This window comes from Netta rufina, assembly GCF_964035555.1.
Source record: "Netta rufina genome assembly, chromosome: 1".
NCBI lineage: Eukaryota > Metazoa > Chordata > Aves > Anseriformes > Anatidae > Netta > Netta rufina.
The window spans coordinates 87,032,917-87,060,370 of NC_140123.1; the positions used below are offsets into that span (position 1 = coordinate 87,032,917).

Sequence of the window (27,454 nt, forward strand, 5' to 3'; positions counted from 1 at the left end):
CTTAATTTTGTAGCTATCAACAGAAAGTTACTTGAAAAACTTGTATTGTCAGCAAGACATCATAACATACACAAATCAGGTCCACTTAAGGTCTCTCTCTTGTGGGCATACTGTATGGTGCACTTTCTTCTTTTCAAAATCCTGCCTGATCTGATTTATAATGTACAACTGCAGACTTACAAAAGCCAAGACTTGCTACCATGGAAGACAACCTTTTTTTTTTCCCTCTGGTGTATTGTATGCACACAGAAAGCAATTATAATACATGCTTGCAAACACAGAAAACAGGCATTTTTCATCTCAACACCATTGTTAACAGCTGGTCTATTGAAATAGCTTTTTAAAACTTTTAATTCCCTTAGTTATATTTGCATTGTCTGTGACTCATTTAATCCGAACCATTTCTATTTTAGAATAGAAAACATTTAAACTCATCACTCCAAATGCAGACATTATACATGTATTGTATTGCTCAGATATGATAAAGTACACAACTCTTAATTTGCATTGTTATTTAAAAAATATGAAATGGAATTCAGTATTTTGATGTAATGATTCACTTCTACAAATACCAATTTTCTCCTTTAAATTAAAAAACATTTTTTCTGACTTCAGGCAGCTATATACAAGAACTGCTATTTTCAATAGTAGTGAGGAACATCACAGAACAGGTCAAAACATAAGATTTGCTGTTATAGCAAACTCCAGCACACTGCACAAAACTCTTGTCCTGAAAGTTTGCCAATAATAACTTTAGAATCATTAAAACATTGACAACATTTTTTTTCCCATTTTTAGCTAATGCAGTTCTCTACTATTTGCAGGAAGGACTAGGAGTTCAAGCAGGATTTTAGATGTCAATTTTATCAAGTTAGTGGCTTTCCAATTTGGCTACTAAATATTATATTTTAAAAGTGCTTTAAAGTTCAGTGAAACAATAGTTTTCCTATTTCACTTTTCCAGATTACTAGTAATGAAATATTACTTTTCAATAACTTTTTCTGAGATAGATTTTACTTTTAATGATGTATCAGCATTTTCCTCCACAAGAAAGCATCTTAACGTATTTTAGGATAACAATTGCCTATACTGTTCTTGCAACTTGTGGATGTCAATCATGAGAATTCAGTCAAACTCCTGCAGTGGAATCCTTGTTACCTAATTTTATCTGTCTAAAATCTAACACATTTTTGATCTCACTATAGGCAGTGTTTCTAAATTCCCCATGCTCATAGCATACACACACATCCAGACCTATTTATTATTATTCTAAACTTTGTTTTGCCACAATAATATTTGTGGATCGAAGTCCAAATGATGAGCATAAAGTATTAATATAGATTCTGATATATATATATATATATATATATATCAAATAAAGTATTAATATAGATTCTGATATATATATATATATCAGAATTAATTAATATAGATTCTGATATATATATATATCAGAATCTATATTAATACTTTATTATTTATTTATTTATAATACTTTATTATTTATTTATTTATAATACTTATATATTATATATATATAATATATATATATAAAGATATAGCAAGTCCTCAACCCAAACTGTAACTAAACTAGGCTTTCCATTTTTCTGTGTGTGTGAATGGATTTTCTGTTTGTTTGTTTTTTTCCTGAAACAGAAATGAAATGAGAATACAGTTATCTCAACAATACCAAATCCCACTGGATATATTACAATGTCCATCTCCTGTCCATCAGGAGAAATCCCACTGTTCATTGCACCACTGTGAAAGAAGAAAGGCAATGAATACAACCTATGAGATCATTTCAATAGAGACTTATTGCCTGGAACAAATGGTCTAGATAAAATTGCATGCATTTCCCATAAAAATCTCCTCAGTATCAACTGCAGTGTTTATAACTATATTATATTCTGTTGTGTGTTTTTTTTTTTTACAAAAATTTGTTTCGCTTATTTTGTAATACCCATCTCTGAAGCTATTCATCAGTCTTTATATTAGTGATTTCATGAAAGTTGTGATTCCCTTCTGTCACGTCTTTCACCATGAATTTTCAAAGCGTCTTAAAGTGTCTCAAGTGTCTTAAAGTGTCTTTAAGTGTCTTAAAGAATCTCATATAATACACAGCCAAGGTTCTGCAAGTACTCCAACACTTCCAATTCTCTAATTTATTCACCTCTTCAAAGAAATAGAAGGAAGCCCTCTCCAGTTCTACAAGATATAATGTAACAATACATATATTTCTATGTATATATATATATACAAAATTTGTATGTGGTTTTATTTCCCATCCTTAAAAAAATTTATTTTTACTCTGGAGCAAAATGAAAATGTGAAGTACATAGTAAAGGACATTATCCCATGCAGGCTCATAAAAACATTTGAGAAAATGAGATATCTTTAATATTTTATTTATCTACTGTGCAGCATAAAGAAGCTGCTAAACACTCATGAACCTTAAAACTAAACCAAACCTTAAAAAAAAAATGAAAAAAAAAAAGAGGGAGACAATCTTCTAGAACTAGAGAAAACTATTTTTTTGCCAGAAATAATTCCCTGTAAGCAAACCAGAACAGATTATCTAAATACTCTTATTTGACAGAAAGATAATGGAGTAAAGTAACATAAAACAAAACAAAACAAAAAACACTAATGATGAATCAAAAATTTAGAATCAAGAATTTATGCAAACAAGAAGCTGAAATACCCAAAATGCAATTCCAGCATTTTCTATTAAACTAAGACTACAGTAAAGACATGGGATACAGTCTTTTCTCGGTTCAGTAGTAAATAGTCATGGAAACTAATAGAAAACACTCAGGACTTTTTGAAATTTTCTAAGGTTCAACTTCTAGTTTTTTGTTTGTTTGCTTGGTTGGTTGCTTGTTTATTTTGTGTTTTGTTTTTTACATTGTTTGATTCCTAAGACCTTCCTGAAATGGGATTATAAATAATGCATGACCATCATGGTCATTCATATCTAGAGCAGAGCTATCTAATGAAGTTAGCACTTTGAAAAAACTGTTTTTAAAATTTCTGAAGAAAAATAAAGAGCAAGCAACATCATTATCTGATGTTATCATATGGAGAGCTGGACGATCACCAACTGCATGAAGTTTAACAAGAGCAAATTCCTGGTACTGCACCTGGGCAGCCCTGGCTATACATACAGACTGGGCGATGAGACACTGGAAAGCAGGCCTGCAGAGAGGGATCTGGGCATTATGGTTGACCGCAAGCTGAATATGAGCCAGCAGTGTGCCTTGGCAGCCAGTAGGGCCAACCACATCCTGGGGTGCATCAAGCATGGCATTGCTAGTCAGTTGAGGGAAGTGATTGTCCTGCCCTACTCTGCGCTGGTGCGGCGTCACCTCGAGTACTGTGTGCAGTTCTGGGCATCACAGTACAAAAAGGATGTAAAACAGTTGGAGTGTCCAGAGGAGGGCTATGAAGATGGTAAAGGGACTAGAGGGGACGATGTATGAGGAGTGGCTGAGGTCACTTGGCCTGTTCAGCCTGGAAAAGAGGAGGCTGAGGGGAGAACCTCATCATGGTCTACAGCTTCCTTGTGAGAGGGAGTGGACGTGCAGGTGCCAATCTATTCTCTTTAGTGACCAGTGATAGGACCCACAGGAATGGTGTTAAGCTGAGGCAGGGGAGATTTAGGCTAGACATTAGGAAGAGTTTCTTCACCGAGAGGATTGTCGCACACTGGAACAGGCTCCCCAAGGAAGTAGTTGCTGCACCAAGCCTGTTGGAGTTGGACTGTGCACTTAGTCACATTGTCTAAGATTTTGGGTAGACCAGTGTGTTGCCAGGAGTTGGACTCAATGATCCTTACGGGTTCCTTTCAACTTGGGATATTCTTTGATTCTGTGATCTCACCAGAAGTATCATTACAGACATATACCGTATTAAATAAAACAGTCTCATCTTGACAGCTAAACCATTTTAGATGAAAGTCTTGTGATGCAGAACAGCCACGTAAAATAAGAACAAGAGACCATGGTTCTGTAAAATATTCATCCAGGGCCTTCTGTGATCTATCAGTTTAGGACATTCATCCCAGCCTGTTCAGTGCTGCCACTGAAGGACATCTACTTCTGCAGCTGGACAGCAAATGGGAGCATATTGCAGCACAGGAGTGGGAACAAATAGCTACTGCCAAGAAAAACTTAAGCAAAACCCCTGCTTTGTGACAGTGTAAGTCAGGCAACACACACTATTTCTCTTACAGTAATAACCATCTGATAAGTTCGTGAGGTCTTGCTGTAGTAAAATCAGGTGACGAAAAAACAGCAATTACACAAAATGATGTCTTGAATAAATCATTAGGAAGCTAATATTTTCCATATTTTCCTGTTGGCAGAATGGTAAATAATTTCAATATGTAACACAGTGTGGCATTAGCAATAGTTAAATATTATCCATTTCATGGCCATCTTCAGTGTTACGAATAAATTTACAGTCCTTCATACTAAATTTTTACAAATTGTTCTTTCATCACATGGTGTTGCATACTTGTATTTAATTTTCTCAGTTCCCTTATGCATAATCAGCTCTTCAGTTTGTGTGTGTGCATGTGTGAAATAACTACAGCAGCACAACAATAAGGAATCATTCCAAACATCTCCAACAAACTCAGGAGGAATACTATAAAGATCCACTAGAAGGAGCTAGCACTATGTCTAATTTCAAAACAGTACAATCATTGGTTTGAGGGGAAAATAATTTATTTGCTATTGAGAAAATTTAAGCTTATATTTTTATCTGATATCTTTCTTTTAATTTTATAATTAATACAGAAAGTAGTCACTGGCATGCTAAGTATCAGGAATACATTGGAAAAAAGGTATTTATTATCAGTAATAAAGTCACCTTCATTTTTTGTATAGCATCTTCTCCCTTTTAAAAATCCCTTTTATTACAAATACTTCAAATAATCCTATAACTACCAAACATATTCTATGTTAAAGAAAAGGAGCAGTTCACCACATGGTGAAAAAATAGATACCCTAAAACAGCTACTCTTTTTAATGAGTTTTATGGAGTTACATTTCTATTCCAGATAAGTTTAGTGAAGATTCATTACTGAAATTAAACTCTCCTCTCTATTGACAGAGATAGAGGCAGCTCGGTCTCATAATCCAACTAAATAAAGCTTTATGTTGCCAAAACATACCACTAAATCTGTCCAAATACGTGCTATAAAGAGTAAATCTAATGGGAGAACTACACTAACTATAACCTTTATTTCAGAAGTTTTCCTTGTTTTCCTATTAATATTGTATGAATGATGTACTGATAATATCTAAAAGGCTAATTCAATTGCAAAAAGATCACCTAAATCGTACTACTGTTTTAGTGTAACAAAAGCAAATACAAAAGGAAAGAAAAATGTACACGCCTATTCTTTGCATGTTAGTCAGGCAAACTGACCTTTTGTTGTGAATACTTACTGGTCTGTAACTGCTTTTCTCTGGTATGCATGTCAGCAAGTATTTGTTTGAAATGGCTGGTAAAAGCAGCAAGGTCAGCATCCAAAAACATTGGGCCTTGTTCTTTGTCTTTCAGTGCCTGACTTTGAGCCTTTAGCTGTTCAATTTGAGGCTGAAGGGTTGACATTCTGATGATTTCGTCCTGCATGTTTGGATTAAAAAAAAAAAAATCAAGATAAAGCTGTTCTCGAAATCACTAGTGCCATGAAATCACCATTTCACTGCACATTACAAAATTGTTTGTTTTCTTTCCAACTACATCAGTAATAGTAAGCACAAATCTCAGCAATATTTTACTTTCGCATGGCATTAACACTTTAGAAGTGTAATGCTCAAAGAAAATGAGATAGATTGTACATTCAAACTCCATGCCTGAGGAACATCCCTTTCATGTGGAGACAGGAAGATAAAAACTCCACATTTCCCACAGTCCTGGACCCATCTCCATTAGATTACCTAGAATTCCAAAAGCCCCACAGTAACACATTCTAGGTTCAGATTCTGCTATTATGCCTTCTGGAGACCTTAAACAGATTTTAACACTAGCAACTGCTAAGTAAAAAGAAAAAAAAAAGAAAGTTAGCATCTTTGGGTAAGTTAAATGTTCTGTTTGTAGCAGAGCTTCTCTAACAGAAGCTTTCTGCAAGAAAACCAGAGAACCCCTCTAAGCACAATGCCAGCTTGGAAACATGTGAAAATAGAAATAATAGCATGAAGAGATCTCTAAATGTGTTTTTCAAACAATTGTTTAGTTTGAGAGCTTCCAAAACCAGAGATTTGATAGAGAAAAAACTTGTACAAGCATGCCATGAAATTTATAATGCATAACTACATTTCAATTTACAAAACGGATTCATGTCAAACAGTATTAGCTAGGAAGTGAGTGCATATATAAGAAGCTCTCCACATTTAAACTATTCCTCAGAGGTTGACCAAACTTCTAAAATTGGTAATGTACTTATGCCCCCTTCAAAAGTCTCCATATGCTAGTTCAAAACAAAAATATACAGCAAAGAGTGACTGTCACGACACAACCCCTGCCCACAGAGTTGTTCACAGCAAGAAAGATGGGCAAATTTCTACAATGGTGCAGCACACAACTGAAAACATTTATATAGAATTATGATTGAATGTGTGTGACCGTTTTTGTACAAACACCTGGAATTCTGTCATATGATGACAAAAGAATATTCCTCCTTTCAACTACCCAATCAACCCTGCACCAAAACGCAGAGCATGTAACAAGTAAAGTGGTGTGCAGTAGCAGGATTTTGGACTTGACAATGAAGACAATTTTAAGGCCCAGATCCTTACAGCCAGAGATAACAAGCAACAGTTTCTTAATGAAGAACCAAAGAAATAGATCCTTGCAGGAAAAAAAGAAAGAGTTTAGGAGCTTCATTCCCTAACTTTAGGGATGTAAATATTTTAAAATAACTAAATATTTAGGACAGAACTTTAAATACCCACATACTAGGTTCTATAGCCTTGTCATTTACCATTCCTTCCCTTCCTTGAATAAGTATTTTAAATGATTTTCTTGGAAACATAAGGAGTCCAATTTCCACTTTTATATTCAAATATTGTGGGTGACAATGTGGCCACCTGTTGGTAAAACAGGAAGTACAATATAATAAAATAGAATTTCTAACCTTGCATTTTTCCAGCTGAGCTTTTACTGTATCAGGGTCTGTTGCTGGTGTTGGTTGTGCTTTCAGCCAGTTTTCTGCAGTAATTGCTGTCTGCTCCAGTCGCTGCAGCTGGCCGTAGAAGTCAATGATGTTATTCTGGTACTCCAGCCATGCCAGCCTTTCACTCAGCAACTGACAGAACTCAATCCAGCGACTCTTCAGCTGCTCTGAGGCTTGTCGAATGCTGTCAGCATTCAGACCCTCTAGAAAGAATACAGAAGAAGAAGCTCAACACTTAAAGATAAATAAGTCACAAAGAAGTAAATTAATTTCAAAATACTCTAACAATTCAGTTTCTCCATCTGAGAGCTAATAAACCCAAATAATGATTTATCGTCCTGAACATACAGATGCTACATATCAGCAGAGGAAAAAGTTTAAAAACTGCTTTAAGTTGCTGTCAGGGTTTTTTGTTTTGTTTTGTTTTGCTATGGGAATTAATTATAAAGTGCATTAAGGTAAAAGAATGGGAATAAAACACAGTGGAGATAAAATACATAAAGCTAATTACCAGTGCTGTAGGAAATAACAAAATGCCTTATAGTTGGATTTTGAAAGCTCTGTCTGGATGTCAACTAGATTTTAACATGTAAGATTGTTGTGTGTGGTTTTTGTTTGTTTTGCTTTTGTTTTTTAATTTCAAATGAATGGAAATTAGGTTCCACAGTTATTTTGATGTTTGTAGTAATCCAACCCTCAAGTTTTGCATTATGTGCTAGTCTACAAATACCATAAGCGTTAAAGAATAATCATACTGATCAGATCAAAGCACAGTGTAGGCAAGTACCCTGTCTCCAACAGTGGCCATCAGTAGACATCAAGCAAAGAAAGACTCAGAGTCAAGAAACTGTATGTGACATTTCTTTATGATTATTTTCATTCAGGATTTAGTTCATCTACTATAGTTTGCCTGTTTCTGTCTATTGTTCAGTTATCGGTCTTAAATTACAGTTCACAAAAGAAAACTGACTTAGGTTATTAAAGAAAAGGCAAATATTTAGAACTATTTAATGGAAAAATATGTATTATATAATTAGTGAAGAGTGTCAGGCATATCAAGAATGAGCAAAGGAATCTTTCAAGAACATTTATAATTATTTTGAAAGCTGAACTTAGATTGAATTCAAAATAATATTAACGTATTAATATTAATATTACATTTAATTAATAATTTATAAACTCATTTATTTTTCAGGGGAATTTTAATTGTGGTCCATAATCATGTTTTTACTGGGATGACATAAACATAGCAATAGAGCTGATACCGATTTCAAAATTAATAAACTTCTCGATCACATATGTATTTAAGGACATTTTTAATAGCATCATCATTAGGACATACATCAGTTAACCAGTAAAATAAAAACTATGCTTTTATCAAAATAAACAGATTTCGGGAGGTTTTGTATTTCTTAAAACTGTGTTTAAATGCAAATAAAACAAAAAATTTCCCTGTGATTTTTCATATACTATTGACATAGTTTAACTTGGCTATATACTGTACTCCTAATCTGCAGGAAAAATTCCTTACCAGGGATACAAAATTGTGAAGTTAATGTGCAATTGTTGAGTGTAGGATTAAGAAAATGAGCCTCAATTATGGCTAAAAGCCTTATTTAAAATAGTACTGAAAACTAATTGTAACATTTTTTCTAAGGAATGGCCATAATCTATATGGTAAATCACACTAAACAATAATCCAGGATCACATCCGCTGTGGAGTCCATAGTTCTGGGTAAACGCTATTCTGAATTCAGTTTGGGATTATTTCATTCAGTGTCACGTTGAAACAGATGATTCTGCAGTACGTGGCAGCAGATCCCTGGACATATTCTGTTCCTAGGATATTGTTCTAGCCAAGCAAATTTTACATCACTACAAAAAGTAAAAGCAATAATGCAGAAAAATAAGAAGCCCAGGACTACTGGGACATAATGGCAACTATGGTGGATGCATCAGCTGCATGCTGTACTCTATAAAATGGATGGTACAGTTTAATGACTGAGCAAGGGTATAAAATGAAACTTAAAGTTTAAAGAGGTAAACAGTATTTTGACACATCTTAATAGAAGCCATCAGTGGTCAGGTCTTTTTGTGTTTTTTCCATTTGGAGATGTTGTTCCAGAACTACTTCGCTTTCTTAAAGTGTAATGTCTAATATGCAGCAACATGTGAAGAGGCAGCATAAACCTGAATGACAAAGCATGTCCGTGCAGCAACAAAGTTGACCAGGCACACAGGTAATGAATCTTACCAACAGCAAAACAAAACACACATATAGAAGACAAGCCTTTAACTATGTTATATTTCAACAATTGCTTCTGTCCTGTTGTAACTTTGGTTATAAAAATGCTGCATACTCTTTAGAGAGAGCAGACATCCCTGACACTGTGCTCATGATCACCTCTGAACATTTAAGACACTGCCTATGACTTTGGCAGAGAAGGATGGTGCACTAAGATCACTTTTATTTATATTCCTCCTCTCTTTTCTTTTCAGCTTTCACAGTCTCCAAAGTACCCTTAGGCAAGATTACGATTACCAGGGGAAGTGCAGTCATGGACTCTCCATACATAATAATACTTTTCCCTGTAATATTTTTTTCAAGGATTCACAGTGGACTGCATTTCTGATGAAAATCTAGATTCACCGGATCCGCTTTTCTTCCTTTCACTGCTGTGTTCCTCGTAATGGAACATGCATGTGAAAATACAAAATATAATTCAATTTTCTTCAATTCTTTAATATCTAAACTTTCAATCTAAATGTGATTGTAGAAGTGCTGATGAACAGAGAAATGCTTTTGCTATTCATGTAACTGAAGTAGGAGTACAAGACTGGAGTGTGGAGAAACATGTTTGGTAAAAGAATAGAGAGGTACACCTCCATTAGACAGCGTAACATGCTGAAGTGAAGAGCCATCTGAAAATCTCCATGGGATGCTCTTTTAAAACTCTCAAAATTCACAGGCAGCTCAGGCAACACAATGTTATCTATCAAATGTCAGAATAACATTTTGAGAAGGATGGAGAAAATGGACATTACTTGTGCTGAAATAGTGATTTCTTCATTATCTTTACCAACTTTAGCAACCCTCAGCCTTCATTCATGATGGTAACATGAATACCCTCATTATGTTTCATGTGTGGCAACAAGACATAACAAAAATTGAGAATCAGGAGAAGGAACACACTGGTAAAACACTATTATTTTAGGAATAATGTTTTATATAATAATAATATTATTTAGGAATAATATTTTCATGTTTCATAATCATGAAGAGCTGATATAATCAGTGAATAAATAGATCTGTTTCTAGAGGAAACAGATCACTACCTGAAGTAGAATCACTCATTTTATTATCATGTGTACTGTGCAAAACAAATTGTGCCTGAGTATTTTTAATTGTGCAACACCTTACTTGGAAGCACTTTGGAATTACCACTTAGTATAAAGCATATCTTAAGTGTATTTAACATTTGCTATGGATCTGTGATAGAATAATGCAATATTATCTGTGTTTTTATAACTTTTGACTCATAAGCATATGTGAAATGGTAACTCACAATGAAATAAGATATTATGTGTCTTTCTTCAATCTGTGGTACCTAACCATTATGAATTTTATCACAACAAATTCATTTGTATTCATTTCAATGGTGCTTATCAACATTCTCAGTATTCATCTCAATGCCCTATTTTATTCTAAATCACTACAATAGTCAAGAGTCCTCTCAAACTGCTAAACTGTTTTCCTCATCCATCAGAGAATTTGTTATTCTATTTTAGAATAGCATTTTAGAGTACAATATCAGATTATTATTTTTTTCCTAAAATGGAAAACAGGAGATACAAGTTTTCATTGACTGTAATCATCAAGCTTCTTAACAGCATGGGCAAGGAGAGGGAGAGTACAGCCCATGTAGAAGATGGGTGACTGGGTAAGAGTAAGGCAACAGTGATTTTTCTGTGGTAAGAAAAGTCCTTCAAATGGTACTAACCTATAGATACACTGCTTACAAACTTAAGAACACATGCACTGTGTGAAATCAAAGCTCCTTCTGCTCAGAATACTTTTGCTGACAACGGCTGAAAGCATAAGGCAGGTATGCTGCTCTATATAAATACACTTCCTCAGATTATTTTCCTCAGTGCTACAAAACAAATAAATGAGACTCTAAATAAATAAACCCGATTCTCTCTGGAATTTGAATCCTGTTTTGTTTGTTTTTTTTTACTTATTCCCCCTCCTACCACAGTAAACAATAAAAAGCAAGAAAATAAATATATTATATATATTATTTAGCAATGAAATTCACCACCATTATGAATTTTTCTCTTACAATCCAACAGATCACTTCATGTTTTCATACTCCTCATGTTACATTACTACATTCAGAAACTTTTTATTTTTTCTTTTCTTTTTTTCTTTTTACTTCTTTCTTTATTATTATTTTTTTTTAAGAGCAAAGAGAAAGCACACCTTACATGTAAGCAAAGCCAAAAAGACAGTGTTAGTATGACTGGAATCTTCTTAGGACTCCAATCATTTTTAGTCCAGATCTAGTTGACATATAGTAAATAAAAATTAGCAATGCAGTTAAATTGTTATCAGTTGCCTTTACAACTTATCTTCATCTTAAATCTGTTTGCCTTGGGTGGTCTTTTAATTAGAGATTACACTGCAATACTGTAATATGCATGACAACCATCAACTACATCACTGAATGATTTCCCTAAAGAAAGTACCACACAGAATAATGATAGGAGCACTATCATGTGAGGTTTGTAAATTATAATTGTGTAACTTTAATAAGGTTCTTCATTCACGATAACAGAGTACATGTTCCCTCCACCAGATGCTAAACTATGTGTCTCCCAAAGAGGCACTTTTAATTCCACTTTTTTCCCATGTTGTGGAAAAGAGTTCCAGCATTAGAAGAGGCAGGTATGTAGTCAGTCTGCTCTGACGAACCTTATTTTGGAGATTCTGCAACAAAACTCTACTGTGATATAATCTTTCCTCTTATTCATAATGAACACAGAAATCAACAGAAAAATAATAAAGAGATGAAGACTGTATGTCCCAAACAAATTTTGACAAACCACACATAGACTAGAGAAACTTAGTTGAATCACTGTGTAAAATATAAAGCCCCTTAAATTTATTACAGTATAAGGTGTAGGTTTAATGGTGAGATATTTTTTTTACACACCTTTTAGTTCAGTATCATTTTACAGATAATCTAATTGCAATTTCATTTGAGCATAACGATTTGGATGTGAAGACAAACAGAAAATGTGTTGTTTGTAGAAGTACCAAGGCTGAACCCTGTGGTTAACTTCCTCTGCGCTCAACACAATTTTGAACACCTAGCAACCTATGTCATTTACAAAATTCTTTTTAAAAATCATTTTACAGTTCTTCTCAAGTAATGTTAAATTAATTCCACTCTCTGGTGCTCTCACCTGGTGGTGATCACTGCATTATTTAACCATTTCAAAATACTATCCTTCAAATTGCGTTTGCAGTAGTGGAGTAGCTGATAGTCCCAGAAACAATTTAGGCCAGAGGAACTGTATCTCTTTTCAAAGGAATTGTTTCTCCCCTAAAATCATCACAAAAAAAGGATCTTCATTCATACAGACACCTAACCTGTCACCCTTGCCAGAATATTCTTACTACCAAGGCTACTATGATGTATGGCATGATACAGAGTTCAAAGCAATTGACAGGAAACAAAATCATGCTGGCTTAACTAGACTACCATACTAGTTTACACCCTAACTGAAATACATGCTTTCTGAAAAGAGATTTGTGAGATGCTAGAAATAATTATATGCACAGCTATCCACAGTTCAGATCACAATACTGATAAGCTATAAATAAACATAAAGGACTGAAGGAGAAAAAAAGAGAACCTTGTGAACATGACAATATTTCGGATACTTAATCTAATGAAGCTGAAACTGGAATTCCTGAGCTGCGAGCCTGCAAATGGCCAAAGAAATAAAACCTGTACAGCCCGTTCTCCCCAGCAGAAATCACATCAAAAAAAGACAGAGCCTTTGCTTGTTTGTTTGTTTTTTATGATCAGCCACGGAAAACAGCCATAGGATTTAAAAGAGGGTGCAAGAGAGGGTGCATACTAGACACGCAGACCAGACTCCCTTCCTTCAGATTATTCACTGAGCCTGAGACGGGAACCCTTGCAACAGTTGTTACAGTAATTGTAATTAAATATGCCCAGAACACAAGGATTCCCATTTTTATAAAGTATTACAACTCCATACTTAAGCAAGATAATCTTAGGATTCAAATTTGCTTTGCTTACCATTTCAGTCCTAGCAATTAAATTCTTATTAAATTCTTGATTCTTTAATAAAACAATTTAATGTAAAATACATGTTGTGAAGCTCAGTGTCAACATCTGCATTTTTGGTAGGCCTATCAGTATGACAGATAGTGCCCATGTTTAATATTTTATTGCAAAATTAGAAATTCTTTAATATCAAGGACAATGACATCACAGACTTTACTTTCACCTATCTTTCTGTTGGGTTTTCTATTTTTCCTTTAAAAATAGTCAGAGGTTCAAAAATGAAATAATATAATAATATTTTTTTGGAACATTCAATGGTAAAAAATAAAAAAACTTGCAACTAATTTTCTTTTCAACGATTTTTTATAAGCTTTGATATTTATTATCTTTGAATTGCCAAATGCCAAAAAAAATCTCTTCCAAAATCCATTAAAAATTATATTTTATATAATTCAGAACATTACAGCAATGTATATAATAAAATATACAGCATATTATAAGAAAAGTCAGAAAACACTTCTTTCAAACTGTTCAGAGTAATGCTGTCAGTTTTCTAACTGATGAACGAATATATCTTCGAAAGCTTAGCATACTCAGAAAACAAGATTACAACTTTAGTCCCTATGCAGACCAGATTATTAATATACAGTTCATTTTACACACATTTATTTTCATGATACTGAAGTTCTAAGATTCTGTTCTCTTTACTAATTAAAAGATTTAACATTCAGAAATAATAAAAGAAATATAATGCAATTTACTTTACTGTTCCATTTAGACAGTATTTGCTAATATAATTCTTGTGATAAATATAAACCTGTGCGTTTATCAAATCCCTAAGAAGATTATCTAAATCAACTCCCATGTAATTACCATTCACCATCTGTTCCACCAGGGCCTCAGCTGATCTGCTGGCATCTTGCAGTTTTCTGTACTTCTCAGGCTTTTCTCGCTGGATGGCCTGCAGCATGACAGGAAAGGTGAGTATTTCAAAAGAGGAATTTTGAAGAAAGAAGTAATTAATCTCAGGGATGTCTTCTGATTTCTTGAGACCATTTAATCTGCCACATTTCCCTGCCAGCCTCCCAATTTGCAACAAAACCACAAAGTATCACATATGATCAGGAAATAAGTCAGTCATAAAGTCAGACACATAAACTGAGAACCAGAACACGACAGAGCTGACAAATGGTACACATCAGTATTTTACAGACGAATAAAAGACAGACAAATTAAGAGCTATTCAAAGCCCAATATTTCAGAATAATAATATATGTTCAACAGAAATTCCTTGTGGAGGAACAGAAGATTTGCTCTTTTCTCACGTGGCTCCTATTTATAAGAATTGAGCATGCTAACTAAACCACAGTGTTTCATGGCATACCACAGTACTGAACACCAATACCATCTGATTGCTTGTTTTAGTCTTTTGTTGGCAAAAAAACCATAAATGCATATTAACGTATCTAACATATTTGTAAGCATATATAGTAGATGTCCATATATGAGCCACTAGGTACGAGTAGAGTAAACTGCAGAATTAACATAGGCTTCCACTTATGTTTTGTACCTAATACCTTTTGACCTAATACCTAATTGACCTTTCCATACTCAAAAATTTCTCACCCACATTCAGGTGTGCTCACACTAGCTAATAACAGCAGCTGCAGGCTACCTGATAATGTTTCAGGATACAGTAGGAATTGAAGTTTCTAATTTCTTTTGAGATGATAACATAGATGGAAAATAAAATTATTTTAGATCTAACAGCCCCCCAGTGTTGTCTCATAATTAACAACATCAAGTCACATCTTCAACTTTAGACTAATTTAGTAATCTAGTTAGCTGTAATTTAGAAGCTCTAAGCCAGCTCTAAAATTCCTTGTTTAGTTCAGGAGAAGCATAGGGTCACAGTTTGATACCTACAATAAAACAGATTATACATAACTCTCAGAGACCCTAACCAACATGTTTTGCATAATTCTGAGTCTCTCCGTTTATCACAGCACATACAAAAGGACACGCCACACAAATCCTAGGTAACATATACAGGATCGTGACACAGTCCTGGCTGTAGCTTTTCAGTCTGACTGACCATACTAGGCTTACTGATCCCCTTCTTTATTTCCACAGCAAAGACACATTCTCTATGACTTGACTGTCAAGGTGAAAAGTTCATTACAACTGGAAAGAAACCTCATCTAGGTGCCTACTAATGTATTTATCAGAATAATGTTATATGCTCACATTTGAAAATCTTATTTATTATATAGATTGCTATGCCTAGGAGGAAGTAATATAAGTACTTCTCAATAAACTCTCGAAATAGCTTTTAAAGTATGATGCTTAAAACATCTTCAGTTTAAATTTCTGTACTCTGTAGTAGGGAAGATATATGATTTATTCAATAAAAAGATTATGAAATTCAAGCAATGCCAAAATATTTGAAATTGTGAGGCTTTACTTATTTAAAACTTAACCTGCTTCTGTAGCGTGCATACAAAATTATAATAACTTCCAATGAAAATAAACACTAGGATTTTAAGGTCTGAACTTTATTTTGCCTAACAGAAAACTCTGAAACATTGATGGATTATTAAGGAAGGAGGAAGACATTTCTACAAAAAGCACAAATAAAAGAATCAATTGAAGAAGCTCCCTGGAGATACTAAAAAGAGAGATTTTCAGTTAAATTCACACATCTGCCATCTACTTACAGCTGCCATTCATTTGTGCATATAGGAACGACTGAACAGCAGACATTCTAACAGTATGTCAAAGCTTCTAACAGTTCTGAAGATTTTGTATAGATTTTGTATAAAATATATAGAAAGGATATTTGGGAAAGAATTAAGGATGGAAATATTTTGAAATTGATAAACATGTTTTCCATGTTGATAAAATATCACTGGAAATTAACGAAGCTTAATCACAATAAACTGCAGATGACTGTATTAATTATTTGTAGTTTCTGTAGGTCAATAATATCTTCTACTATTGCACTGCACAATTTATTTATTTTCAAAATACCCTCTTCTCTGCAAAGTTTCAAGACTCTAGAATCTTAATTAATACTACTCTGTCTATAATGCCAGGTATAATTAGCATGATTCTAACTACAGGAAACTCAGAAGAATCATAAAAACACTAAAGTATACTGAAAATAATCTTGCTCCGTCTGTAATGCCAGATGTGCAATTATCATAACTGCAACTGTAGTGAACACAAATGAATCATAAAAAATCTGAAATACACTTAAAATAGCTTTTTAAAATATAAAAATGATTTGACATTGAAGTCTATGGCAGTGAACTGTTTGGTGTCTAGAAAAATGTGGAGAAATGTCTGCCTCTCTCCCAAAAGATGTTTACAGGTACTGATAGAAAATATAAACACTATATGTAAAGCATTCAAAAATAAACATGAAAATTTGGCACATATCAAGCACTGTCAACTGCTTTTCTCCACTTTTTTTTTTTTAATGTAATCAGCATTTATCATAAAAATGAAGGGCTAACAGTAGATACAGAAAAACGCACATTTACACACAGAAAACATTATGCCAGTCATAGGAGAAAAGGCTGTCCTCTTGGTCCTCATACAAACAGAAAGTATGGGACAATTTACCTGATTTGGGGAGAAAGTTGGAAATTTACCCTGCTTGCTTAATAGCACTAATATAGTCTTGCTCTTACTCTCTACATGGCACAGTTGTCTGTTGAACCCACAAACTGTATCTTACATTTTTAAGGTCCTCAGAAGAACAATTTCCATGAGCAAATGCAAAGCACCAAGAAATAAACAGAGCAGTAGTCCCATAAACACCTCTCATTTATCCTTTTGAGTGTTTTGTCATTGCTTCCTTTACTGAAAATGACAATATTCTCCATTCAGGTTCATTAATGATACAAGTAGGCTGGGATAAGGTTAAAGAGTTTTGCAAAATTTTGAAACATTTAGGTTCTGTGCATTGCAGACAACACTTCTGATGAAAACTTGTGGTAGCTGCAAAATAATTTTACTTTACTTTTTTTTTTTCTTTTTTCCCAGAACAGTATTTATTTTTCTTTTTATATTTTTGCTCCCTGTATTATTATTATTATTATTATTTTTTTTTTTTTCAGAAAAAATGCAGAAATATAAGACAGGCTTTCATCTAATAGGGGATAAATTCTCTTTGAGGAATATTTTGTAACTAGCAATAAAGATATATAATGGCTTAGTTTTAACTGATTGAATAACACTAAAAATGCATCTTCAGCTAAATGTCAGCTGAACATGAAGAGGTAAATTTCACAATATTCTGAGAGTTTTATTTGACCCTAAGATTTTAGTTGGCAGTTAATGACTCCCTAACATTGAAAATACTGACATTCCAATGAATCCAGATGTTATTCGTATCAAATCAAAATCTGATTTTGTGAGCTCCGTGAATGGATATACACTAGTAGTATTCCCTGATCTCTTGTGACTCTGGTCAACTACCCCTGTGAGCAGAAAATTGTAATATTATCATCACTGGCTCTGACAGTGATTCAGCTTTCAAATATCCAGGCCCCACTAACCATGTCTGAAGAAAGTCACTAAAAGAAAACGAAGTGAGAACTGGGAATTTGAGAATCCCAGAAGAACAAATATAATTTCCAAGGGTATCTGACATTTTCCCTTATATCAGTTTCTCATATATTTACCTTTGATCTTGAATTTCATGGGGCTGCTTCTTGTCTAACCAAAACTCATTTCAGGGAGTTTCGTTCTTAATTAACTGATGTGCAGACTCAAGTTTGACTTCTTACCAAGCAAGATTTTCTATGTAGCAATTTTTAACTTGCTGTACCTGAACCTTCATATATTTGAACTTGAAACAATGAAGGTTTATTATGGCTTAAGAGAAACAAACAAAAAGCCTGAGTCATTGTTATACCTGTTTTCAGTAAATTACATGCATTAACTTGAAAATGTTAACAGTGTGATGCAGTGTGAAGATAGCTGTGGCATTAATGTTTGAATGTCTTCATTATTTAGGAATAATATTGTTGTCCTACAAATTTCCACAGTAACGGTGTCAAGTCTGGCTAGTTAAGGCCTTTTCTCTTGTAGCTGGGAAGGACTATACATATTTTTGGTCCTCCACAGACACAAGAATGGACTTCCTGTGCATTTCTAATATATTCAATCAATGTAACACATCTGCTAAAGGCTAATTTCCTGCCAGTATCTGAACAGCAGATGACTTAGCAAACACAGTATGTTTCATACTGCCTGCTCTTGGCTCCGTCTCCCCGAGGCCTTCTCTGAACTGGGATGGGAGCAGGCTTTTGAACTTGGTGAATCATCAATGATGGCAAAAGAGCTTCCCTTGTGGCTGTCCTTTCTGAAGCCTGTGTCCCTCCACCACACAACAGATGTACTTCCACTATGTCATATGAAAGTGACTCCAAGAAAAATGATGAGTAGGACTAAGATGCTTCGACAATAACAACAACAAAATAACCATCCAATTAGTAACCTATCTTCAAAAGAACAGTAGAAAGGAAAGTCACTAAGAAAAGGCTATGGGACTGAGTGGCTACCACAGTTAGCAACAAATGGTAAGTCTGACATCACTCAAGCATAGGTGTCCTATGCTACACCAATCTGCAATGGGAGGAAACTAAATGATAGCCACTAAGTGAAAAATGGTACTTCTGTGTGCATGTGTGCAGGGTAGCATGGATGTGTAAGTACTATGTTGGGGTATGACTGTATGTCAGTAAAATACAATCTTTTACAATTATCACGAACATATGTTTTCACTTTTGATGTTTTATCTTCTATTAAATGCCTTCTACAGCTTTACTGGAGATTATAATCTAATAAAAAAAACCCTCTTATTTTGTCATTGATTTTAGCCTAATTGTGAGGGAAATAGAAACTAAAAGAGATAACAAGTAAACAATACTGTGTGCAAATCAATGAACTGGATAATACTTCCTGCTTTGGCTATTAGTTTAACATGAGCAGATAGAGCCCAGGCCAGGACATGTTTTAAAACCTGGCGCTTCAACACCCCTCCCAACCCCCACCCCCTCTTTTATTTTCTTGGAAAGTATATAGAAAGATTTCCTTGAACTGAGAACTGTTCCACACAGAATCTAGGTATTACTTGTCAATCCTACAGAGTTTACTCTATCACATGAATATGCCATCCAAATGTTTTATCCCTTAAAAAAAGCTAGAAACTTCCAGATGTAACTTGATCTTCTCAATAAAATGTTTATTTTAAAAGCAGTGATATTATATGAAATCAAAGTTAGTCTTGGTCTTTTAAAAATATTTACAATGCTAATGAGGGATATGTTAATTTCTCATATTTTTGTTTAGAGTTGCTGGTTTGTGTAGACTCCCTGTGATACAAATCAGATTCTACTGCTCAGTACATTTCATTAAAAAAAGTTGGAAATTGATTTCCCAGCCATCCAATTATTTCATTTCTAAAGAGGTTAAAGAAACATCTGAAATACCTCCTGCCATCTCCAGTGCCCTGATTTCAAACTTCCAATGCCCATTCACAGATCAAACTTCATGCTGCTTTTCCCTCATATTACATATGTTTTCACTGATCTAAACAAGATCTGAATAATTGCAGTAAGCAGTGCCTTCCCAACCCCAATGTTCTTCCTCAGCACCAACAAAGGCAAGGCAAGCGCTGCTGAGAAATCCAGATGGGACCAGAGGAGGATCTGTAGTTCACCTACCTCTACCCCTTACTTGCAGCGACACAGATCACCACCTCCTCGGGAGCAAAGAAAGGAAAGAAGGGGGAAGGTGAACCATAGCTCCTGAGTCCTTTCATGGTTTTACAGTCTTCAAAAGTGACAAGATGAGGTGAAGCATCTTATTGCTTAGGGAAACCTGACATTGCAGATATTCAACACAATAGGTCAAAACAGGAGCTGATTTGCCATCCTTGAAATTGTGTTCCTCAAAATGGGTATAGATGAAGGGGAGACAGGAGCATTTTTTTTCTTTTCTTTTTTAATTTTACCTACCATGAAGATGGAAGCAGTCAGCAAATTACCTATATATCTGTTTATGTGTGAAATGAATCTTATTATACTGCTATGGCAGCACTTGAATCCATCAAATCTTCTTTGTATGTTTGATCTAGTTTGCTTATTTCCATATATATTTATATACATTTACATAACATGAAGTAGTGCCGTAAACTAAATTCAGTATATTACACTCTAATGGATACTTACTAGCAGTAATGTTATGACAACATTAATAAATAAATTAAAATTATTGCAACAAAACTGTTATTTAACAGTTGTATGTCACAAAATTCAGAATCACTCAATCATTACTAATCTATGATGGAAAAGCAGACAGTGAGGAAAAAAAAAAAAAACAGCAGCAAAACTCACTTCAGTATAGTAAATTTGTTCCATCTGTTTGTGTTTTAGGAGTCCATAACACCGTATATTTAATGAGGTCCCATGATATGCTATTATAGTACAAGCATAATAGCTTATTATAAAAAGGATTCCCCTTTCTCTTACTCAGAAAAGGCAAGGTTTTTGCAACTAGTTCCAAAATCTAAATACTGAAGGCAACTTTTAACAGTTTAGTTTTCAAAGGCTGAATTCAGAGTGTGTGAAACATACACAAACACAGCTATTTCTTAAGCAGTGCAGAATGATTTTGCAAAAAAGTAGAAAGAACCAGTTTCGTTTCAGCCATGGTACAAAAACCAGATTAAAATAATTTCTGTGGAGACTGTATTTTCAGATATATTTTACAGCACTGTAGGATGAATTAGATACAGATTTACTCTAACATACACTAAAATATGACACTTTTCCCATCCTTTAATTTGTGAATGTATAATGTCAAATTAAGTCATTAGTATAAAATTATAGTGCATACTTAAAAAGTAATTTATAGACTTAGATTCAACTTCACCAAAGACTTTCATGAATCTAGAATACCTTAATTAAATACGGGTATGTATGAATAAAAAAAATCCCTGTGTTCAGAGATCTGTGTATCACTTTTGGTGCCAAAATCTGTAACATACAAAAATACTGAACACTTTTAAATTTCTCTTGTGCATATGGTCAATCAATGCATGTCAGTTTAGATTTGAACCCATTTAAACTTGGACTTTGAAAGCACTTGGACAAGCTAATACAAACTAACAAACATATATATTAGTACTTTCTCCTACATTGACTCTTTCTCTGAGATCTGAGAGATTTCCCTCTTTTCGATATATGGCAAACTCAGGACTCTGAAGTACTGCTTCCGAGCGGGTCATCCAGCTATGGAGTTCTGTTGTATCCGAGTCAAACCTAAGACACAGAGAAGTACAATAAGACATCTGCTTTCCACAAAGTTTCTGAAAATAACATTAACAGTACAAATGTTTAACTAATTGTTTAAGCAAAGGAATAAGCATCAATTTGCTCTTGAAAAAATGCAGTTTTAAACCCTCATTTAAATAGCTACCTCATAAAACTATTCATTCTAAGATTTGAAAACTTAAAAATATTTTTAATTTTTAAGACACTGATTTGACAGTTGAACAGATGCAACAGTTCTCACAATAAGGATTCCAGTTTTACAAGCTGATGTTTTTGGAAGGCATGAAACATGTGACTCTCACAGATGAATACAGTGTATCACAAGTACTGTTGGCTCAGTTGAGGATGTGAGGCATATTTGGCTCACAAAATGCAGTCTTCATACCTGAACAATCTCTGAGCTAGTTTGTGCTGACTCTATTATGAAGGATATTCAAAGCAGGAAATTTGTCCATTAGACAGAGCTCTCTTCTGAGTGACTCAAATTTGTTGTAGAATGTAATTACTAATCAATATTAGATTATAATATTTCTACAGCTAGAAATTCAGAAATGAAAAAAGAAGATACCCATCTCTCTGCATATACTTTTAAATTACTTTTTTTACTGTACAGTCCTTTTTATTAAAGCCTGAATTCTTTCACGAACTCCTTCAAAAGTGATCTTAATTGTAGTTACCTACTCAGAAGGTAGTAGTTCAAAATGAAGGTTATCATATGCAGATATTTAAATTGCTGTTTTCTAGAAAAATCAAGCCAAGTTGATTCAGTATTTAGACTACTTTTAAAGCAAGAGGCTTGAGATGTTTTTTTTTTCTCAGAGATAAACTGTAATCTTGACTGCATTTCTTTATTGCACCATGTGATTTTATATTTATATCTGAGGACCTAGAAGGACCTCGAATAAAATCAGCTGTATCTTTCAGTTTGTTTTGTAAATATAGACTGCATAATTTAAATAATAATAATAAAAAAAACTACTAAACCCAAGAACTTGTATGACATTTGTGTCTTTGGAGAAATTAATTTTTTTAAACTCCCATATATATTAAAAAAAGGGCTCCAAGGTAAAATCTAGTGCTACAGAAATCTACATATACAGAAATGAAAACTTAGTACAAGAAAGAATTCCATGTTCTCCACTGTGATCTTTATGAGTCTATTTAACAATAAGGTGTGAACCGAGTAATAAATAATGAAAGCAGAAGAAAGAATCACACACTTCCCTAATCCCAGCCCAACAGTCTATATTATAATTAAAAACTCTTAGGAATAATGTTGATAAAACAATTCCTAATAATAGTATTTGCATTATCATTAAAGGAGGAAAAGATATGATTGTGAGGCAATGGAAGGTGCAGAATTCTTCATTTTATACAAAACTATAAATTCAGAAGTAGAAGACATAAGAACATTTCTCAGGTAGCTTAGAGAATCTCTGTGCCAGTATCAGGCTATAATTCCCTAAATCAAATGGCATTGCCAGTGAAGAGCTTCCTGCCTGAGCTTTATCTCTGAGACTACGCAACATTAAATCAACTATTATTCCTGAAATATGATGTTATCATTTGTTCTGCATATAATAGCTGTATATTTAATAAATGCTCTCATGAAATTTTATGACTAGGAGACAACAAAACTATGAAAGACAGTATTCCCACATAAAACTGGAATACTGTTTATTCAACAAATTGCAAGCACTAACTGTATATTTAATCACACTGATTTCCACAGAAGAGTGATGAAAATATGTTTTTGTGACTGTGAGTAAGCACTGTTCAATAGATCTGAAAATGGAGAACACCTAATTTTAAAGCTAATGGACTGGATTACAAGATAAAAACTAACAATTTCATAGCTCTTCCTAATATGCTTCTAGATTCAAATAATTTATATTCAATATCTAATGAAGACTGACAACAGCTCTGCTCAATGATCAGTGATGTGAGGAAGGCTGAAGAAGTCTCTAGCACAAAATGGAGTTCCTGAAGTCCTCAGTTAGGAATATATTAGGTCAGCTAAATTACAGCAGCTGCCTAAAGGCTGTAATATCACCTGAATATTGCTGAGATACAGGGAAGTCCCCAAATACAGCATATACTTTTGCAAAGACTAAGTAGTAACACTATACAGTCCTGCGTTTCACATAAGTATCTGGGTCAGGGCTTGTCAGCAACAATGAGAAAAAACAGAAACTGCTCTAAGGGTCAATAGAGAATTCGATCAGGGACCTACAGGTATTCAAACTAGATGGGACCACCACCTCTCCTCTGTTTTTTGAAACCCAGTCAGCAGTGTACAAACACCACCCCACAAGAATTAGCAGCCCAGTTTACTAAAAGGGTTGTCACTCCCTACTGCCAACATGTACTCCATTCCTTGCTCCTTGAAGTCACCAACTATACAGGCAAGGAACACAAGAGATGCAATGGCCACTTCTTTCACTTCACTTAAATCGATAGGTGAGGATGGGCCTCTAGCCACTGTCAGCTATTGTGGCAATTAGGCTATTCTATAGCACCGGCATGAAGCAGCTGTAACTGGAGAGGAACACAGAACATCAGATACAGGATAAAAATAAAGACAAAATTACAAATTACTCAATACTAAACTCTCCAGGCTGCAGGTAAAACTGTATTACTTCTGGTGTTCATTCTATTCTGTGGTTCCAGTTAAGTAGGACCAGTAAGGCAAGCTTGCTGCAGAATAGTGTGCTATTAGTCCGGTATAGCATAGAAAGTGACAGAGCAAAATGTTTACCAGTGAGAATTTTGTCTTGTTTTTAACAAAAGGACTTAGCCTCTGCTTCTGCAAAAGCCACCCCTGAAAGTGTAATCTAGAAGAGGAGCTGAAATATTGGGAGACCTCTGATAGTATAACAAAGTAATCAGGAACACATTACATGGATGAGAGATTCATTCATCAGCTGGTGGTATTAGCCACAGCAGACAGCATCTGAACAGAACTGATCTGACATTACAGATTGCTCTTTCAGTTGTAGTTTCTTCTGTTTATGTAAATATAACTCCACAAAGTCTCCCGCCTCAAAAAAGGCTGCAAATGGAAAGCAGGGTGAGGGATGGGGACTTTAAAAGAGATGAAAGTTAATTCAAGGTAACTTTTTGCAGCACAGAATCACAGAACCATTTAAGTTGGAAGAGACCTCCAAGATCACCTATACCAACCTATATCACCTAGTCCAACCTATGTACATAAATATCATTAACATAGTTTAAAAGCACACTGCACTTCTCAATAACCTTGGAAAAAAATCTCTCTCTCATATCTAGCTTAAAAAAAACACACACACACAGGAAATGCAGGTAGGATATGGCTTTTAATCAGCGTGCTATGATAACTGCATGTTTTATTTCTGAGCAGTTTCAGTTTCAAAGTATATTAACTCTAGATTGACATAACAGGATCAATATAGTCTTTGAATCTTGTAAGTATAAAAATATATTTGACATTAAAAAAAAAAAAAAAAGTAATGAAACGTTACCTTTCTGGCCCAATAAAGTTGGGTGTACGTAGAATTTGTAAATTAAATCCATGGAAGAGACTAAAACCAAATCACTTGAGACAATAGCTCTGAATAACTACATTGCTTCAAAGTGCACACTACCTTGCTTCCCACCTAAAAATTCAATCTGCAGTGGAGGATTTAGTGCCTCTAAAATTATTTACAGAGTGCTCATGTTTAGTTTTTCAATTAGTCTGTCTTTCAGCTATTCTACAACAGAGATGCTATCTTGTACTGCCCTCACGGCCCTCTCACAACCCCACAAATTGGTTACAGCAACTCATTTGCTTCATCAAGCTAAACTATAGGCCCATTGCAGATTCCCATTCAAAACTCTTTTGCCTAGACCACACGTACAAAAAATTTGTTCAACAAAGACTCTTTGTTCTGGCTTTCCCATCTTTTTTTTTTCTGTTAGACACAGAATAAACTTTACCTCTAGGGCTTTTCAGAACTTAGTTACATTAAGATTTTCCATTTCTGTACAAGGATTTCGTAGCCCAAATACCTAGCAGGGTGTATCTACAAACCCTGTATCTAATCCAGTGCCTTTTGAAACTACTAAATAACACCAAGGATTAGGGATTAGTTGTTTATATTTCAAAGTAAAAACAAATACTTAAGAAAAAAAAAAATATATATATATATAAAATAATAAAAGGGCTTCCACCTGTGCTCTGTACCCTATAAAGGCCTCCTGTGGCTCTGTCAGGGCTTGGGTATGAAGGTGTCTCAGGTACCATGAGTGCAGGGCCAAGGCTGTCTGTGCACCCAGAGCACTCACAGCTCCTGTGGGGTCTCCCCGCTGGCTGGGCCAGGCAGCCTGTCTGCAGGGTGGCCACAGGGCCCCCAGTGAGGCAAGTGTAGGCCGCTGGGGCCAGCACCAGTGTGGGGACTGTGAGCACAGGGCAGCCATGAGGAAATGTTCTGGAAGCAGCATGAGGCCAACTGAGGTGGGTGGTTCCCTTCCCTGGCAGTCTGAGGCCAAGGAGACAGTCTCTGTAGGAAAGCCTCTATCATCGGGGAAACACACTGCTCGGCACACACATGGTGGGGCTGGATGTAGTGCGTTGCCTCAACCAGTAGGTGTGGGCTCCCTGGCACATTAAGTCCTGGTCTCAGCTTCTTATTTCCAGATCTGCACAACAGTCTCACATCCCTTCCACCATTTCTGGCTGCATTTGGGAAAGTGTGTCTGCTTTGCCCTTTCTGCTGGGAAGTTGTGATCTACCATGTGGAAGCAAAGGGCATTGGAATGCGAGCAGGTTGTGTCCCACTGGAAGAGACCATACGCTCTGTCTTACGGTATATTTAGTAAATAAGGGATTTATATTATGTTTTGTGTTTATGGCAAAATAGGTTAGTTCTGCCCAATGTTAGAAGAAGTACGGCCGAAAGCACGACAGACACCAGTAGAGTCAGATCATGCTCCATTTTATTGCCCGAATAGCCTAACTTTTATAGTGAACTTAACAGGGGCGGACAGTGTTTCACACAAGATTATTGGTCAAAAGCACTCAGACAAACAACTACAAGAAAACAACACCACCTGCAAGAAAACAACCCCCTTGTGATTAGCAGTCACGTAGACCTTGTCCTTGAAGCCAGCTGCTGGTAACAATATTTTTCTGAATTCCTCAATTGGGCGATGTGGGAATCATTGTCGTGGGAGCTTCTCATAGTTACTCTGGTAGCTTGGTTTGCTCAGCTACAGCAGGCCATAAGATTTTCTAAGGCCTACTCCTGGTTGCTTAAGGCAAGCTCAGATCGAACAATTGTTCCACGAACTCATGTCCACGCCCTGTATGCCAATTCCCAACAGCCCAATATTGTCCAGAGGCGCTACTAATGCTAAGAGGCTTAAAATGTCACTATTTGATTATAGTAACTTTTCATTTCATTACTATTTATCTGCAGTGCTTTGTGGTAGTTAAGAAGACTTGTGCTATGGTAGTTTACCCTCAAGACTTGCTCTTCTTTGATTCTTTCAATAGACAGAAATGGCCTCACAATTACCTTCACCACCCCACCAAAACAAAACCATGCCAGGCATATCAGCATTGTGTATCCTGGGCA

At 35.0% G+C, this 27,454-nt stretch overlaps 1 protein-coding gene across 9 annotated transcripts in view; it reads right to left on the minus strand.

Annotated features, from left to right (window-relative positions):
- DMD (dystrophin) overlaps positions 1–27,454 on the minus strand; it is a 1,234,381-nt gene that overhangs the window by 711,790 nt on the left and 495,137 nt on the right. For all 9 annotated transcript variants that reach the window (XM_084305928.1, XM_084305932.1, XM_084305933.1 and 6 more), the window contains 4 exons: positions 21,722–21,845; positions 14,383–14,470; positions 7,148–7,389; positions 5,457–5,637 (listed from right to left, as the gene is read on the minus strand). In XM_084305928.1, the coding sequence (XP_084162054.1) occupies positions 5,457–5,637; positions 7,148–7,389; positions 14,383–14,470; positions 21,722–21,845 (635 nt within the window). The remainder of the gene's footprint in view (positions 1–5,456; positions 5,638–7,147; positions 7,390–14,382; positions 14,471–21,721; positions 21,846–27,454) is intronic.